Below are 16093 nucleotides of genomic sequence, written 5' to 3' on the forward strand. Positions count from 1 at the left end.
GTCTCAGAGAGTGAAGAAATTGGTGTTCTTTCAAAACCTTTTTGTCTTCACAAGGAACTGAGGTGATTAAATAAGAAAACCAGAGGCCCTGGGGTGGATTGATTTTGTTCTGAGGGTCTGAAGAGGGGAAAAAGAAGAAAGTGTAAAAGTAGGAAGGCAGTGATGTAGGGAAGAAGAGGATGGAACTTGCTATTTCTCATAACAGGGGTACCCAAAAAGAGCATACAACTATGGAGGAAAGGCTGGGGCAGGGAGCTGCATCAGATTAATATCACTCTTAGAACAGACTAAAGAGGACTGGATACAAACACACACAGAGTTTGGTGTAGAAAACACACCAAATTCAACAAGAAAATAAGTAGGGATAGGGAATGAGACAGAGTTAAAGAGTGAGGTTAATACAAGTCACACAGACTTCCTGATTCTGAAGGAAGGATTAAAGGGGAAGGAAGAATAAAGTCAGGTATTAGAATCTAAAAGGGTGTTTTAGATCACGTCGTAGCCACTGGGGAAGAGCTGGACAAATTGTGCTACAGGAATGAAATGGAATATTACTGCAGCATATAAAATGACACAACATGAAAGAGATAATTGCATGGAATCCTGAGTAGTATTAACTAATCAAGTTTTAATTACATAAGCAGAACCAGAAGAACAATTTCTACAAGGACAGCAACACTGTAAAGAACCACTCTGAAAGACTTAGGAACTATCATCAATACCATGACCAACCATGTTTCTGGAGGACCTATACGAAATATAGTATTCATTTCCCAACACAGAAGTGATAAACACACTTGGGGAAGGTATACAGGGAGCTATGCTCAAGGTATAGGTACTCAAGAACCTAAATGAAGCTAGAGATGTGTTCATTGCTACGAAGGATGAAGTTCTCATCTCTTCTTTCTTATAGAAAATCAGGCAAACCAGGGATTGGAAGGAATGGTGCTGACAACAGCAACTGGCTTGAAGATATACAAGGTACATATGGCTTTGAAATCACAGGATTTTAGGATATGGCAGCTGGAGGGGATTTTTAAAAGTATGTGGTCTAACCCTCCCACTTTAGAGATAGGAAAACAGAGTCATAAAGGTAAAATAGCTTGCCGAAGGTTACAAAAGTAGCCAGTGTGGTATGGTAGAAGAAACACTGGACAGTGAGATCTGGGTTCCAGTCCCTACTCTGATATCAGTTAACTATGTTACTCAGGGTAAGTAACTTAACATCTTGATACCAACAGTTTTTTTAATGTTAAAAATTGAGAGTTGAGCCAGTTGAATTCTAAGATTCATTCTAGCTCCCACAGTTCTACAATCTGAGAAGTTCAAATCCGATCACGCAAGAGAGTTGGGGAGGGAATAAGCATTTACACAGCCCCTACAATATACCAGGTACTGTGTTAAGTGCTTTACAAATAGTACCTCATTTGAGCCTCGAAACAACCCTTAAACGTAGTTGCTATTATTATCCCCATTTTACAGCTGAGGAAACTGAGGCTGAGACGGGTTAAGTGACTGACTCAGGGTCTGAGACCAAATCTAAACTCCTGTTTTCCTGACTTCAAGCCCAGCACTTTATGCAGAGTGCCACCTAGCTGCCTCTGAATGCATCTGCTCAGTGAGCATCTTTGTCAAAGATCTTGACTATGCAACATTTTAAAATGAAATAAATAACTTGTGCTACACTCAGAAACAATGATGAAATCTAACTCGCACTAGGCTGGCTTATGATATATGCCTTTAATCTATCTTTAGGTAAAAAAAATATTAGGAAAGACATAGTCTGAGACCCAAGTATACAAAATGAAAGTCTTGGGTCAAAGACTAGCACACAAAAGGTCTAATAGTAATAAAACCATCTCACATTTTGTTAAGCATGTTGTCATATACAAAGCACTTTCCCCTACATTATCTTAATCCTCACAACAACAAAGGTGGTAGGTGAAGCAGGAATTCTTCATTTTGTGGTTAAGAAAGGTGGGGCTCAGAAAAATTGAGTGGTTTACCTAAGGTCACAAAGTGAGTAAGTAGTGGGACTAGAAACAAGAGCTTCTTAGTCCTTCCAAACAAAAATAATAATTCTGCATGATACTTTAATTACGAAATCTGGTAATTCACAAGGAACCTCACAGGTTTTTGGATGGGTTAATGAATTGTACCATTAGCTAAAATGCAGTCATTCTAAAGAATATAGCTAATAGTACCTACAACCAAGCATTGAAAGATTAAGAAAAAGAAAAATTTTCACCCTAACAGTCATTCCATATAACCAAATCCACCAGTCACTAACAGTCCCTAACTTTGTTAAAGACCACAAGAGCCCTATATGGCAAAGGTACACAGGGAACTTTGGCTCATCTTATATAAAGGTCAAAATCATAAGCTTAATGCTTACAAGGAGTAAGATTCTATTACAACTATGCAAAGAACAAAAATAAATATTTCTCAGCATATGGAATGGCAAGTCACATTTATCTAATCTTTTTGAAGCCTACAAAAACTCTTTCCTCTCACTAATCTAAGTAAGAAAGGTAAGGCAAATGCTATTATCATCATGCTAAAGCTAAGAAAACAGAGGCTCAGAAAGGTTTAGTGCCCTGCCACTGGTCACACAGCTAGTAGTGATCAGAGCCAGGATAGGAATCCAGGTCTCTTGGCTCTCAGGTCCATAGCCCATCCTATTATATACTACAAAAGGGCTAAATCTGGGAGTCAGGAGTCCTGGGTTCACATCCTAGCTCAGGTTCTTCTCAGTTGAGTGACCACTATCAAGTCATTTAACTTTTGTAAGCCTCAGTTTCTTCTACCTTAAAACAGGAAATAACATCACTTGTACTACTCTCTTCACAAGGTTACTAAGGAGCAAGAGTTTTGGACACCTGACAGCACTACATCAATTCTGGCCATTTAATTAACACTATCTCTCTTCTGTGTGAATACTGATGTCTAATGTAGCACAGAAATTTCCAGTCATACATTATCTCTATGATACTGTTACTAAATCATACGAAATAAATTGAAATTAATTGCTGAAATACATCCTACTTTTAAAGCAATGATACTAGAGATTCAGAACAACCAAATGGGTTTGCTTGCTATAAGTAGAAGGCCTTAATTCTAACCCTAAATTTTCAGTATTTCTTGAAGCTCTCACATCAGTGAGGGTGCCTGTCAAACCAATGGCAGAGAAGAAAAAACAAACAAAACAACCTTTTTCTAGCCTTCCTAACACTAGATGGCAGAGAGGAAGTTCAATCCCTTTGTCATACAGATAAAGGAAAGGGTAAAATTAATAGCTTGAGAACCATGATGGAGAGTTAATGGATATGTGGAGGAGAAAGTACTCACACACGGCTTCCAAAGCACCAAGAATACCGTACACCCATCCTGCATCACGCCGCTGTATTAAACCAAGAGAAAAGCAGCATGGTCCTCAGGAGTAAACACCTTGCCCCAATTCTATTTCTGACAAGGACTACTGTAACCAGTTCCTTATTTCATGAATTTTGCAACATCTTCAAAGAAACTACAATTGCACCAACAGGCCATACTTCAATGACCACTAAAAAAGGAGACACAATTCCAATGAAGATGAAGCGGAAAGAGTGCCACGAGGTAGACAGGGCTGTCTAATCTCTAAACAAAGGAAATAATCCTGCAAGTACACATTTACCTCTCAGTTTCGTGGCTATTTGTAAGTAACATATTGCTAGTTCAAAGTAATCACAGACATATTTGCATAAACTTCTATTCATTAGGCTTTTGGGCACTGATATATCCACTGTTTTCTGTTCTCCTCAATGTGATATTTCTTTTGGAAGACATACTCCTTACTTAGCAACAGGGGTTTAGACTGGGGGAGGGGGGAGACAAGGGGTTGTAAAATGGAAATTAAAATGTTGACAAAAAAAGTTTAGGGTTTTCTGATTTGTAGTTGTTTTGATAAACAACTGAAAAAATGACCAAAAATAAGATATAAGCAAAAAGTATACGGTTTAGTGGGCAGGAGGCTAGTGATTCTGACTTTTAGGAAGCACTGAGATGTGAATGTCAGAGCTACGTACTCAATGGGAGCCTTAAGAGTGGAAAAGTTATGTGCCCAAGGGGAGAAAAGGTTCTAAGATAAAAGGCAAGGTCTGATTGAGTTGAGCCTCTGTACCAGGTAGAGTCTTCTCATTGGATTCACTATCATGACTGGGGATGAAATTAATCTGGAAATATAAATTTAGTGGCTAGGTGGTAACTGAGAAAGGAAATCATCAAACAATACTAAATTCTACTACGTTATTTCTTTACCCTTCCCCTCACCTCTTTATTGAACGGAGAATGCAATAGGATTCTAAAGGTATAAACAATGGAATGAGGATTATTTTATCTGTTTTTTTCTAATCCAAACTGAGTCGAATCAATGGTGTCAAAATCTTGCTATTAACTGAGAAGAGAATTGAAATAAAATTAATTGAGATGATAAGGTATATGTAAGAGACATATCAGCAACACATTCCACAAAGCTTCCCCCTTCCAACCCTTCTGTAGTCCTAGCAGCAAGACTATGGAATAAATGATCTGTTTAAGATAAACTTCACCATGGTAACACAAATGCAATATTTTTATACAATAAACTCATGTTAGACAAACAACCTCAAAAGTATTAACTCTTTGAAATAGTAAGCCTAAACTTTCCTTAATTTCATACTATCATTTCTTATTTCTCCTTGGTTTTGAATTGTAATTTCTATCCTAATAATTTTGATAAAAACATTGTTGTTCCTTATCTTGGTAGGGATGCAGATGAAGACAGGAACCAGCTAGAATTGTAATTTCATTAGTACAGAGAAGTCTCTGTTAAGTAAACTTCCTCTAGCAACGTAGGCTGGATTCTTCTCTACAATCTAGTCTCATAAAGACTGGTCGGTAGGCAATAACAGGTTAAGTGACTTTATCAGGGTAACACAGCCAGTATGTATCAGAGAGGGGCCTTGAACCTGGTCTTCCCAGCATCAAAATGGGCACTCTAGTAACTATACTAGTAGTCAAAATCAAACAGAAACACAGGGGTTACTACACCATACAAAAGGTTCGCTGTAGTTCACATATTGACTTAGTCTTAAAATGTAACATTATCTATGTTTTATTGTATTTTTATTTGTGTAAAGTATTTCCCAATTACATTTCATTTTGGTTCAGACTGCACTTGAGAGTACTGTGGGCCATATGCTGCCTGCTAGCCATGCGCTCAACACCTCTGAACTATACCATGGATTCCTAAGAGATTCTCACGCTAAAGCAACAGAAAAGGTTAATGATAATAACAACTACTAACACATGTATACAGTGCTTTAAGGTTTGCAAAAATGCTTTAAACATATTATCTCATTATCTGCCCAACAACCCACAGATGTGGGTCCTATTATCATTCCCATTTTATAAATGAGGAAAGGCACAGGTTGAATGACTTCTAGCTAGCAAGTGTCTGAGGGCAAGGCTCGAATTCAGATTTTTCTGACTCCAAGTCCAACACTCTATGTACTACCAGACTTAGCTGCTGCAGTAACAAAAGGCCATTAGTATCTTTCTATGGTTTCTATGGTTATGTGTTTAAATTAAATGCATGAGTTACTTATGCATTTAAAAGGGAGGAGCAGCTAGGAGGCACAGTGAATAGAGCACTGGGCTTGGAATCCAGATGATTCACTTGCATGAGTTCAAATCCGGCTTCAAACATTAGCTGTGTGACCCTAGGCAAGTCACTTAACCCTGTTTGCCTCAGATCCTCATCTGTAAAAATGTGTTGCAGAAGGAAATAGGAAAGAAATGGCAAAGCACTCCAGTATCTTTACCAAGAAAGCCCCAAAATGGGGTCACAAAGAGTCAGACATGACTGAACAACCCAACAACAAATTTAAAACGGAAAGAAGGTAGTTATGGTCTTATTCTGTCATATACACCTATCCATTCCCAGGCTTTGATCTCACATTCACTTTGTCCTGGAGCTGCACTGAAGGAAAATCCTGTGTTTTCAATGTCACATACTGTTGCCATAGGAAACAACAAAACAGATTAAGCCATGTCATGTCACTACTCTTTGAAGCAAAACTGAGATCTAAGTGACAGACTGAATGGTTGTGGGCTTGAAAGATTTCTACTCACCCTGATGGAGGTACTATAATGACTCCAATAACAGCCCAATAAATCAATCAACCAAGCATTTATTAAGTAGCGACAACATGCCAGGTGTTATACTAAATGCTAGGGAGATACAAAGACAAAAAGTGAAACAGGCCCGCCCTTACCCTCAAAGATCTTCTGTCTGAATGAGGCGGGGCGGTACAGGAGGGACAGAAATACACACACACATATACATATATGTGTTATCTCTAGATAGACACCCACATATGTATATGTGTGCATGTTTGTGTGTGCATTTCATTACACAGATATCCCAATTATGTCAGACATTGCAATACACAGTAACGTAATGTCAGAGATCAATACTTCGTATACATATCTATGTATGCATGCACATGCTTCGTGTACTAGGTAGTGCTAAACTAAGTATTTTTTAATATCACTTAAAGTGACTCTAGAAGAAATCCAGAGAGTTCAGGAGGCACAGGCAAGGAGGGAGGTCATTCTAGCCAGAACATCTGGTGCAAGAATATTTACCCTAGTACCATTTGTTCCGCTTGTGCAATAAATAAACTGATCTACATACATGCAGCTTAGAGGTGAAGACCACAAGCTGTGAGTACAACAATTTCACGAGTGCCTCAGCGTTTTCAAGTGTCAGTACTAAAGACTTCACTATAAGGATGGTCAATCTTACATCAAATTTCACAGGAACTCTAACAAGTATATCCATAGAAAGAATAAATTTTTCCTGGGATGGGGCTGTAGATAAAAGGAAAAGTTTTAACTTAATTATGTAAGTTTAAAATATAACCAAAATATAGTCCTCTACAACACCATACCCTAAAGCCATTTTCTTTTCCATTCATCTTATTATTCCCTAGGCATCTCTGCATCCCTCTGCTTATAAAATGAGGTCTGTGAGGAGGGCAGAAGTGCTATGCTAGTGTGCCCCAGAGTAGAGAAATGCTGAATAACTGCTGTGGCAACACTAAAGAGTTAAAGCTCTTAAAATAATAACTTCAGCTGTATGATGGCAAGTGCAATGTGAATGACATTTTATGATCACAAATTATAAACATCATAATACACATAATACACAGCCTGTATCACTGATACATAGACAATGCTATATAATATGTCAGAGAGTCACACTTCATTTCCCAAGGCAGTTGCTATCATCAAAGGGGGATGTCAAAATGCTACCTAAAGTTTATTTTTAATTATCTAGAACATTACTAAAGTAGAAGAATTAATACAGTAATCAGGGATGCAAAGAGTAGGAAGGTAAAATGACATTGAAAAAAAATAGTGCAATGAGAATGTGCTGTCCTAGATATCAAGGCCTTAGAGAAACTAGAATAAGTTCCTTTCAAACTAACTTTTCAAACACTGAGGGTGGGGGAAGGGAATAGGAGAGAAGGGAGAGAGAAGAAAGAGGAAGAGTGAAAGAGAGAGAAGTGGGTTAAGGGAGGCTTGCAAATTTAGACTTTCTATATATCTACTTGTTAAAATCCTTCTAATGACCTGGAGGAACAGTTTAAGTGCTGAGTGAATTTTTCTTCATCAAATTTTCTTAAGAGTTCTTTGTGAGCATCTCTCCTTTGTCTATAGCACATTCTACCTTCAGTCAGTTGTCTTATACATGTCATTACCCCTTGTCTAGTGGGCTACAGCATACTTACAGGCAGGAAATATCATATTTTTCATCTATACCTAGTATAGTGCTTAATAGCTGTTGGCCAAATTGAAATATGTACTTATGCACAAGATCCCATGAAAAGAAAAATTAAAAAGTATTAAATTATGTGTTGTCCATACTCTACAGAAACAATGTTGTTGAAAAAGGAAAAAATTCCTCTATCATAACCTGATAGTGTTTCCAAAAGAAGAAATACAAAAGGGATAAGGAAGAGAAACCAGAGCCTCTGAAATACTATTTTAATATTAATGGGAAGGCAATCCAAGAATCATAAAGTGAGCCTTTGGCAAGAGCAAGTACAATAAAGCTCCCATAGACTCCTAGTCAAATGGCTAAGGAACTCAAGATTTCTGTTGGCTACAAGTTTTCCACCCTTCCTTTATCATGGGGGTCTCCTCCAAGGCCAGGGAAGTTATCCAAAAATCATATATCATCAACTAGCACTCCTTGAAAATATTCAACACACCTACATAAAAGCCAGTTCCTACTGAATGTGCTTATGTAACAGCTAATATACGGGAAGTCTTGCTTTTTCAGTTTATTGACAGAGTTAATACCTACTTGACTTTGCTTCACATCTGAACTCCATCTATTTACTTTGTCTGCTGAGAATCCCTTTGAAATCTAAACATTTAATCACATGCCCTATTCCAGGGAAAAGGATAAAGTCAGTTACCATCTAAGAGACTATTCCCAGCATGGAATGAAGTACAGAGAAGAGCTGAAAAGATGAGGGGTGGGAGGAAGGGAGAGGGATTGGGAACACTCATTGCCCCAGGAAACAAAAGACCTGGGCACTAATTCCACTTTCTCCCTCTTATATCTTGGAGAGTCACGCAAGCCCCCTGGGTTTCACCTGAACCCTTCCACTCTAAACTATGTAATTCTGCAATTCTGTTCTTGTCACATGGGACACCCAGCTGAAGACAAAGTAATGGAACCCGTAACACCACAAGATCCCTTCTAGCAATCATGATAACAACAACCTCATCTATATGGAGCGTGCTCCTTAGAGTAAACCTATCGGGCATGTGATTCCAGTATTCTTATCCCTGCTTGACAGGTGAGAAACCTTGACAGAAAGAAGAGATAGATATGAAGTCTGAAGAGAAGATCACAATCAATCCTGACACAAAGGCATGATATGGTAGTGATGGGGAGCGTCAGTTCTCCAAATGTCTGCAGGCACTGTCTCTCATGCTATGTGCCCAAAGTAATAACTTCCTGACTCACCTCAATGATGATTTCACTCTTCAAAAATGGTGGGGTCAACAAAGGCAAGCTCTACACTGGACATTACTCTCACTATCAGAGAGGAACAGGTTGGCGAAGAAGAAGCATCGGAAAGGGACCATGCATGGCTAGAGTTCTTCTGGAATAAGAAGGGGACAGTCTGACATGTACCTTAAATTTTGGCAGAGCAGACTTCAAAGGGTTCCAAGGAAGATTACATCAGTATTGTACGGACTAAACAGCAATAGGGGAAGTCTGCTCAGGACGGATGAAAAGGTTGTAAGAATTCTGAAGGTAGAAAAAGAAACACTTTTTTCAAAGCTTCAGGATTTTTCTGAAGAAGCCCGTATGTACATAAAAGGAAACTCACCAACTTAGCCTTTTAAAAGATATAGAGAAAGAAATGGAAGGAGAGTAACAAGGGATGAATATAACCACGTGACCAAGCCTATAAGACTAGAGTGGTAAAACTCTGAATGAACTGAGGCCAAGAGGAGCTAAAGAAAACAAGCACTGGAAATCGAGGGGATGCCCATCAACTGGGAAATGGCTGTACAAGTTGTGGTGTATGACTGTAATGGAATACTTGAAGGAGAAAAACTTTCTAAGCTTGGTTAAATTAAAGAAATATTTATCACCACTCTACTTACTATGTGTTAAAATCAGAATCCTTGGTAAGCTCTGCAGCCCTATAAAAAGAGGTGTAGACTGGCAATTAGAAGGCACAAGTTCTGCCACTGACTAGCTTTGTGCTCATGGGTAAGTGACTTAACCATTTACAAAATTAGGAGATAAGCTCTGCTGATTTCAAAGTGTTTCCAGTTTTAATATCCTATGATTCTACCTTAGTCATACTTGGGAAGAGCAAATGAAAAAGTATCACCATATTCTTTCCCCTTCAAATACTAATCATCAGGAAAAGGCATTGCATTTGACCCAGTTTGCCTCAGTTTCCTCATCTGTAAAATGAAGTGGAAAAGAAATGACAAGCCACTCCAGTATCTTTGCCTTGCAGAGATCAGAATAATTATTCAAGGGGACTTCATCTGAATCTCAGTTTCCTCACTTGTAAAATGAGAGTCCTAGACTAGATAATCACTTAAGATTATTCTAGTTCTAAATCTTGCATGATCCTCAGTCTACCTCTCGTTCTTCCAACTTCTCTTTATCTCTAAATGTTGACATCAAAGTTTCTTAATCTGGGCTCTGTGAATTTATTTTTAAAAATTCTGCATGCCGATATAATTCTTTGCAATTCTAATGTATTTTATTTTATTCATGTAAAATATTATTCCAAGAAGGGGTTCAATGGACTGCCAAAGGGATCTATGACACAAAAAAGGTTAAAACCCCCTATTTTATAGGTTCCCTTTGCAGCTACAGTAGTAGCTAAAATGAAATCACCCTTCAGAGCAGCAGATGAAATCAGAGTCAGGCATTGCTAGTGTAGTAGCAATTCGATTTGAAGATCTTTCCCACCAATTAATAGGCCATGTGACCTAAGTCATATGTGGTAGGAGGAGCTTCCTGACAGGAAAAGGAAGTTATGTCAAAGGAAATGCTGGGAGGAAGGGGGGGAGGGGGAGGGAGAGGAAGGGAGGGGGGAGGGAGGAAGGGAAAGGGAGGGGGAGGGGGAGAGGAGAGAGGAGGGGGAGGGGGGAGAGAGAAAGAGAGAGAGAGAGAGGGAGAGAGAAAGAGAGAGAGAGAGAGAGAGAGAGAGAGAGAGAGAGAGAGAGGGAGAGAGAGAGAAGGGGGAGGGAGAGGGAGGGAGGGGAGACAGAGAGGGAGGGAGAGGGGAAGGGGGAGAGGAGAGAGAGTGTGTGTGAGTGTGAGTGGGGGGGAGAGAGGGAGGGAGGGGGAGGGAGGAGGGAGAGAGAGAGGGAGGAAGGGAGAGGGAGGGGGAGAGGAGAGAGGAGGGGGAGGGGGGAGAGAGAAAGAGAGAGAGAGAGAGGGAGAGAGAAAGAGAGAGAGGGAGAGAGAAAGAGAGAGAGAGAGAGAGAGAGAGAGAGAGAGAGAGAGAGAGAGAGAGAGAAGGGGGAGGGAGAGGGAGGGAGGGGAGACAGAGAGAGAGGGAGGGAGAGGGGAAGGGGGAGAGGAGAGAGAGAGAGAGAAAGAGTAGTGTGAGTTATTTTCCATTAACTCCAACCCTATTCTTAATATTTCTGAATATTATTTTTTTCTTTGAGAAGAACCACCTAGTAAACGTATGGGGTAAGAAGGGAAAAGAAAGAGGTGCCAGAAAAAAGGAGCAAATGGTGGTGGCAGTGGTATAAATGGGAAAGAGGATTGGGCACAGCATCCTCTGACCCCAGGGTCTAAGAAGATCAATGATTTGAGCTGGAGTTTACAGTCTGATGAAGTTCAGGATGGAAGTTCTAAAGCCAAGGGCAAGACTCGTGGGAGCAGGCTTGAGAAGGAGCAGGGTCCCTGAGAGGTCTCTGTGGTTGGCAGGGAACAACACTGGATCTTTTACACCCTCTGGCACCCATTCCCATCCCCCACCAAATACATAAATATATGAGTACGGAATCCAATGCAGCAACACTTGAAACAAAAACTATCGTACGACCTCTTATTTCCTTAAAGTTGTGTTGCAATATCGGTCTTGTGACATAACTTTCAAGCACAAAAAGGACCTCTTGTAATAACTTTATTCCCCCATTTGGATTAGAGCACAATACTAACTCTACCAGCCAGTCCTTGGTGGAACTGGTATTATCTAGTGCATGTTCTCAACTACACAACCAAACTGAAGGAATCCCATTTGAAATGCACAGCTCTTTCTTCCACAAGGATAACTGTTTAAACTTCTAGCACCTTGCTTGCCCCTCCCGGCCCCCCATGCAGACAGCAGGCCTATTTCAATTATTCTAAATAAGGAGCCTTAACATTAGCCAGATGGGAATTGTATGGCCACTGACATCTCCGTGAACTAGAACACTGTGTCAACAGGGCCCAGGTATCCATACACACACACACATTCATGAGACTAACACAGCAACCTCCCACCAACCATGCAACACTAGCCAAAGACATTTTCCAACATCAACCATTCTTAGTGGTTCTACTAGAAAACTTATGAAGTAGTTACAAGTTCCTGGGCACAAGCACAGAAAAGAATTTGATTCTGAAAACTCTCTGTACCTTCCCCTTCCCTTCCCTCTCCTCACCCCCAAATAAAACACCAACAAAGTTATACTCAAGGAGAGGACAAGGCCTAAGAACGGGGGAACACTAATCTAAAGAACAAGGAACTGTTCTGTCAAAAACACCTATGGAAGAATGAGTATACTTGGGTTTAGTTGGCTCTGTGTAAAGAAAAAAATCACCACCAGATTACTGTGGCAGGACACAAAACTAATCAAATATATTGTTATTTAGGAAACTGTGCCTGTAATTTCTGCCTTTACTAGTATTCCATTGAAATACGAGTCTATTCTTCTTCAACTAGTTCAATTTTTGTTAATTTTTTTTGAAATTTAAAAAAATCTTCCTAAATCTATTAACTTTTAGAATAACTAAAAAAAAAAACACTTAAAAAAGAAGACTGGAGAAAAACAGAAGACAAACATGTACACAGAAGGCATTACTTACTGCAAGTTTCCAAGACAACTCTGTTGACTTTTACTGTATTTGTAGGAGAGACCTCTGCTCTCTATTTTAACCACACAAGTTACAATTCAAAGCAATTGCTTGTGGTTAATGTACATTTTCCATACATAATTATGGTATTAAAGTATCAACTTCTAATTTAAAGAAACAACATCTTGAAGAAACAAACGCAAGTTTCAAGTCTTAGAATCTCTACAAATTGCCTAATGTTACCAAAAATCCCTGACTCATTACACATTTTCAGTAACGAATGAGAACAAAAAGCTATGCAAGGGGCATGCCCCACCCCCAACTAATAAAACAAGAGTTCAGAGAAAGAAAATAGGGAGAAAGAATGAGAATTAGGGTGGGAAAAAAAAAACAACCCTAGATTTCCTACCAGCCTTAATATTCTTACAGATAAGATAGTAAGGACAAGTTTGCGATGATCCAGAAGAACATATAGGTTTTGTTCTCAATTAATGGCAAAGTATAAATGACGGGAAGATACCAACCAATGTGTTAATATGAATGGCAGTGTGAAGATAGGAGTTGATGGTTGAGAGGAAGAGAATAAACAGAAAAAAGCTTACTCTGTCAAAAGTCGATGAAGCTTCTGATAGCCCCGCTCTAAAGCCAGGCTTGCTGGAGTCTCTCCTTCATTGTTGTGTATGCTGAGAGCTCCTCTGCCACCTGGCTTCTGTAACAGAAACCAAGTTAACCTCAGCAGTCCCAGTCTCACGGCAAAATGCATTAATGTTTCCCGTGGGCCACCATCTACAAAGAAAGAGAAAGAGCAGTGGGTTAAATAAATATCACCTCCCAAATTCATGAACAAAACCCCAGGTATTTGGCTTAAGTGCCTCACACACAATTTTACCATGGCTGACGTGAAATGGGCTCCTACACAAAACTTTGCAAAGTTAGGTACTGAAGTCACAAAAAGAGGGAAAAGTTCTCCTGAAATATTCACCTGTCCATAGGGAACGCTATCATTTCAGTTCAATAACCTAACTCCCAATTTGTTTAATCATTTGGTGCAACTGGTCTCCGCATCTTTAGGGGTGACTCCCACCTGCTGCCACCTGCCCCCCAATCCCACTAAAAGGCTCAATTACTAAATAGTGTGGCTGCAGCCCAACAAAATGAGAAGCCAAGGGGGAAAAGGATTTAAGGCTTAGAGAGGTGTATTCTTGGGGGTGTAATTACACTTAAAAAGAACACCCAGTCAGGAGCTGGCAAGTTATATATTAAAAACAGGTTCTACTTGTTAAAGTACAAACAGGTATTTTCTTCCCACATTAAGTGTGAATCAAATTGCTGGCACTGCCAGCTTTTGTGTTTAATGAGAGAAAGAAATGCTTCTCCAGGCCTAACAAGAGAGGCTAACTGTAAGGTACGACAAACTTAGAATTGGACAAAGGAAGGAAAAACTTGTTCATTTCATCATTAGGGACTTCCCAAGTGCCTCTGCCTTTATGGAATATCATCTTTGAACCTGTTTTGTAGGTTCAACTAAGAGATAAGACTCTTTCTGGCAGTGCTAAATGAGTTATTTTCTTATGTTTAAGACATCATTACTTGGTCTCTGACAGAAACATTCAAAATTGTGGGCTACTAGAAGGACAATAAATGCCTCAATCAGCTGCTTTTAAGCATTTTTTGTCTCATGAATTCCTAGTGGCAATCAAGTGAAGCCTATAGGTCCCTTCTCAAAATGTTTTTAAATGCATAAAATAAAATGCACAGGATTACAAAGAAAACCAATTATATTGGAAAAAAGTTATCAAAACCAGGCTTGCTTAAGCAGAACTTGCCCTGCCCCACCCACTCTCCACAAAACCCCTGAACAGCCCTGATCTTGGAGATGCTCTGACCCTGGAATTCCTGGAGCTACTCTGAAGCATGAACCAAGGAGTTCCAGTGTGCACACTGCATAATCATATACCAAGTCCTAGGAACAGCCTCTTGTAATACCATCAAGCAGTTGCTTTTTCTTGTCATGGCCTGAAAAACATTATGCCTGAGGCTCACTGGCTACATTCTTGGTTAAACTCTAACTGCCCTTTTCCCACTCCCACTTTAGAGGTGCTAGGTCCCCAGTGAGAGGATGGGTAGGCTGCTTCCCTTCCTGTCCCTGTCTCCCACTTCTTTGAGTTTCTCCAGTCAACCACATGCATTCTCTTTTGGAGTTACCCATAAATACCCTGAACAAAAAGGCTTAATGGCCTAATGCTTTCAATATTGTCTGGCTTATCTACTTCTTCTTCAAAGTTCTAGCAATAGTCCCTGCCACAAAATTGAGTATCTATGTACTCAATTTTGAGATGATTTATCTAAGATAAGCTAAAATTAGAAAGAAGAATCACAGAATTTCCAAATTGTACTGGTATAATTTGTTTAAATAAAATATTCCACAAGATTTTTTGGAATTTGAAGCACTTTGTAACTTGAAGAAAAAAAAAACTAATTTAAAAGGAAATAAATTCTTTCTACCTCTGATGATAGTGACTTGGTTTTTATTAATACTATACGCAACAAAAATCCGCATGATTTAAAAAACAATAATGTTTTGAGTTTATTGAAGGTAATTTCTCTAAAGAATAATTTTGAGAAACAACAAAAATCACCACTGAAATTTGTCTTTTGTCTCTTCCTGAAACATTTTTCCTCCTTCGCTTCCTTTCTTCCCTCCCTCTAGTAGATTCCCAATCCCACTACAGAAAGACATATTTCTGTTTATAACCTGGACCAGTTTACCCTTCCTCAGGTACCCTGGTTCCCTCCCCCTTCCAAACCTCCACTCATATGGCCTGTATCGATACTGGACTTCAAATAGGGACACCTGATCTGCTTCAGCTCTCCCTACAATTCAGAAATCCCAAGTTCAAGCAATCCACAAGCCTCAACCTCCTTAGTAGCAGTGATGACAGGTATGTGTCACCCTGCCCAATCCAGAAACAATTTTCTAAAAGAAATCCCTTTGAAATTGGTGGCTAAGTGAAAAGTACTCAGAAAATACTATGAGTAATAACTACCATGATACTTGTTTAGTTCAGTTGGCATAGCTAACACTGAAGTAACCAATGTGAATTAAATGACCAGGATTCAGCAGAAATGTCATCATGAAGCTGGAATAACCATGAAATACATAAACAAACCTTTTTATAGCTATGTTTGGCAAAGGTCAATATGAATTAAGTAGGGATTGCCAAAGAAGAGAAATCAGATAAGGAGATATTTCTAATTAAGTAAGGCTAAAAATTAACACTTATATCATCAACTTATAACTCGATGTGATATAGAAATTCTCATTTCAAATGTGAGAGGTATACCCATATATAACTTGAGATATGGCACATCAGGCAAGCATGACTCAAATAAGATCCCTAGCCTAAGAGGGCAAAAGGGCCTGTTATAGCTCAAACACTAGAATGA

The 16093-nt window shown here is 39.3% G+C and overlaps 1 protein-coding gene across 1 annotated transcript in view; it reads right to left on the reverse strand.

Annotated features, from left to right (window-relative positions):
• AKAP13 (A-kinase anchoring protein 13) overlaps window positions 1-16093 on the reverse strand; it is a 204811-nt gene that overhangs the window by 180379 nt on the left and 8339 nt on the right. Inside the window, exon 2 of the mRNA XM_036735444.1 lies at window positions 13249-13432. Coding sequence (XP_036591339.1) covers window positions 13249-13409 — 161 coding nt within the window. The 5' untranslated portion in view covers window positions 13410-13432. The remainder of the gene's footprint in view (window positions 1-13248; window positions 13433-16093) is intronic.

Source organism: Trichosurus vulpecula, chromosome 8, assembly GCF_011100635.1.
Source record: "Trichosurus vulpecula isolate mTriVul1 chromosome 8, mTriVul1.pri, whole genome shotgun sequence".
In the NCBI taxonomy this organism is placed as follows: Eukaryota; Metazoa; Chordata; class Mammalia; order Diprotodontia; family Phalangeridae; genus Trichosurus; species Trichosurus vulpecula.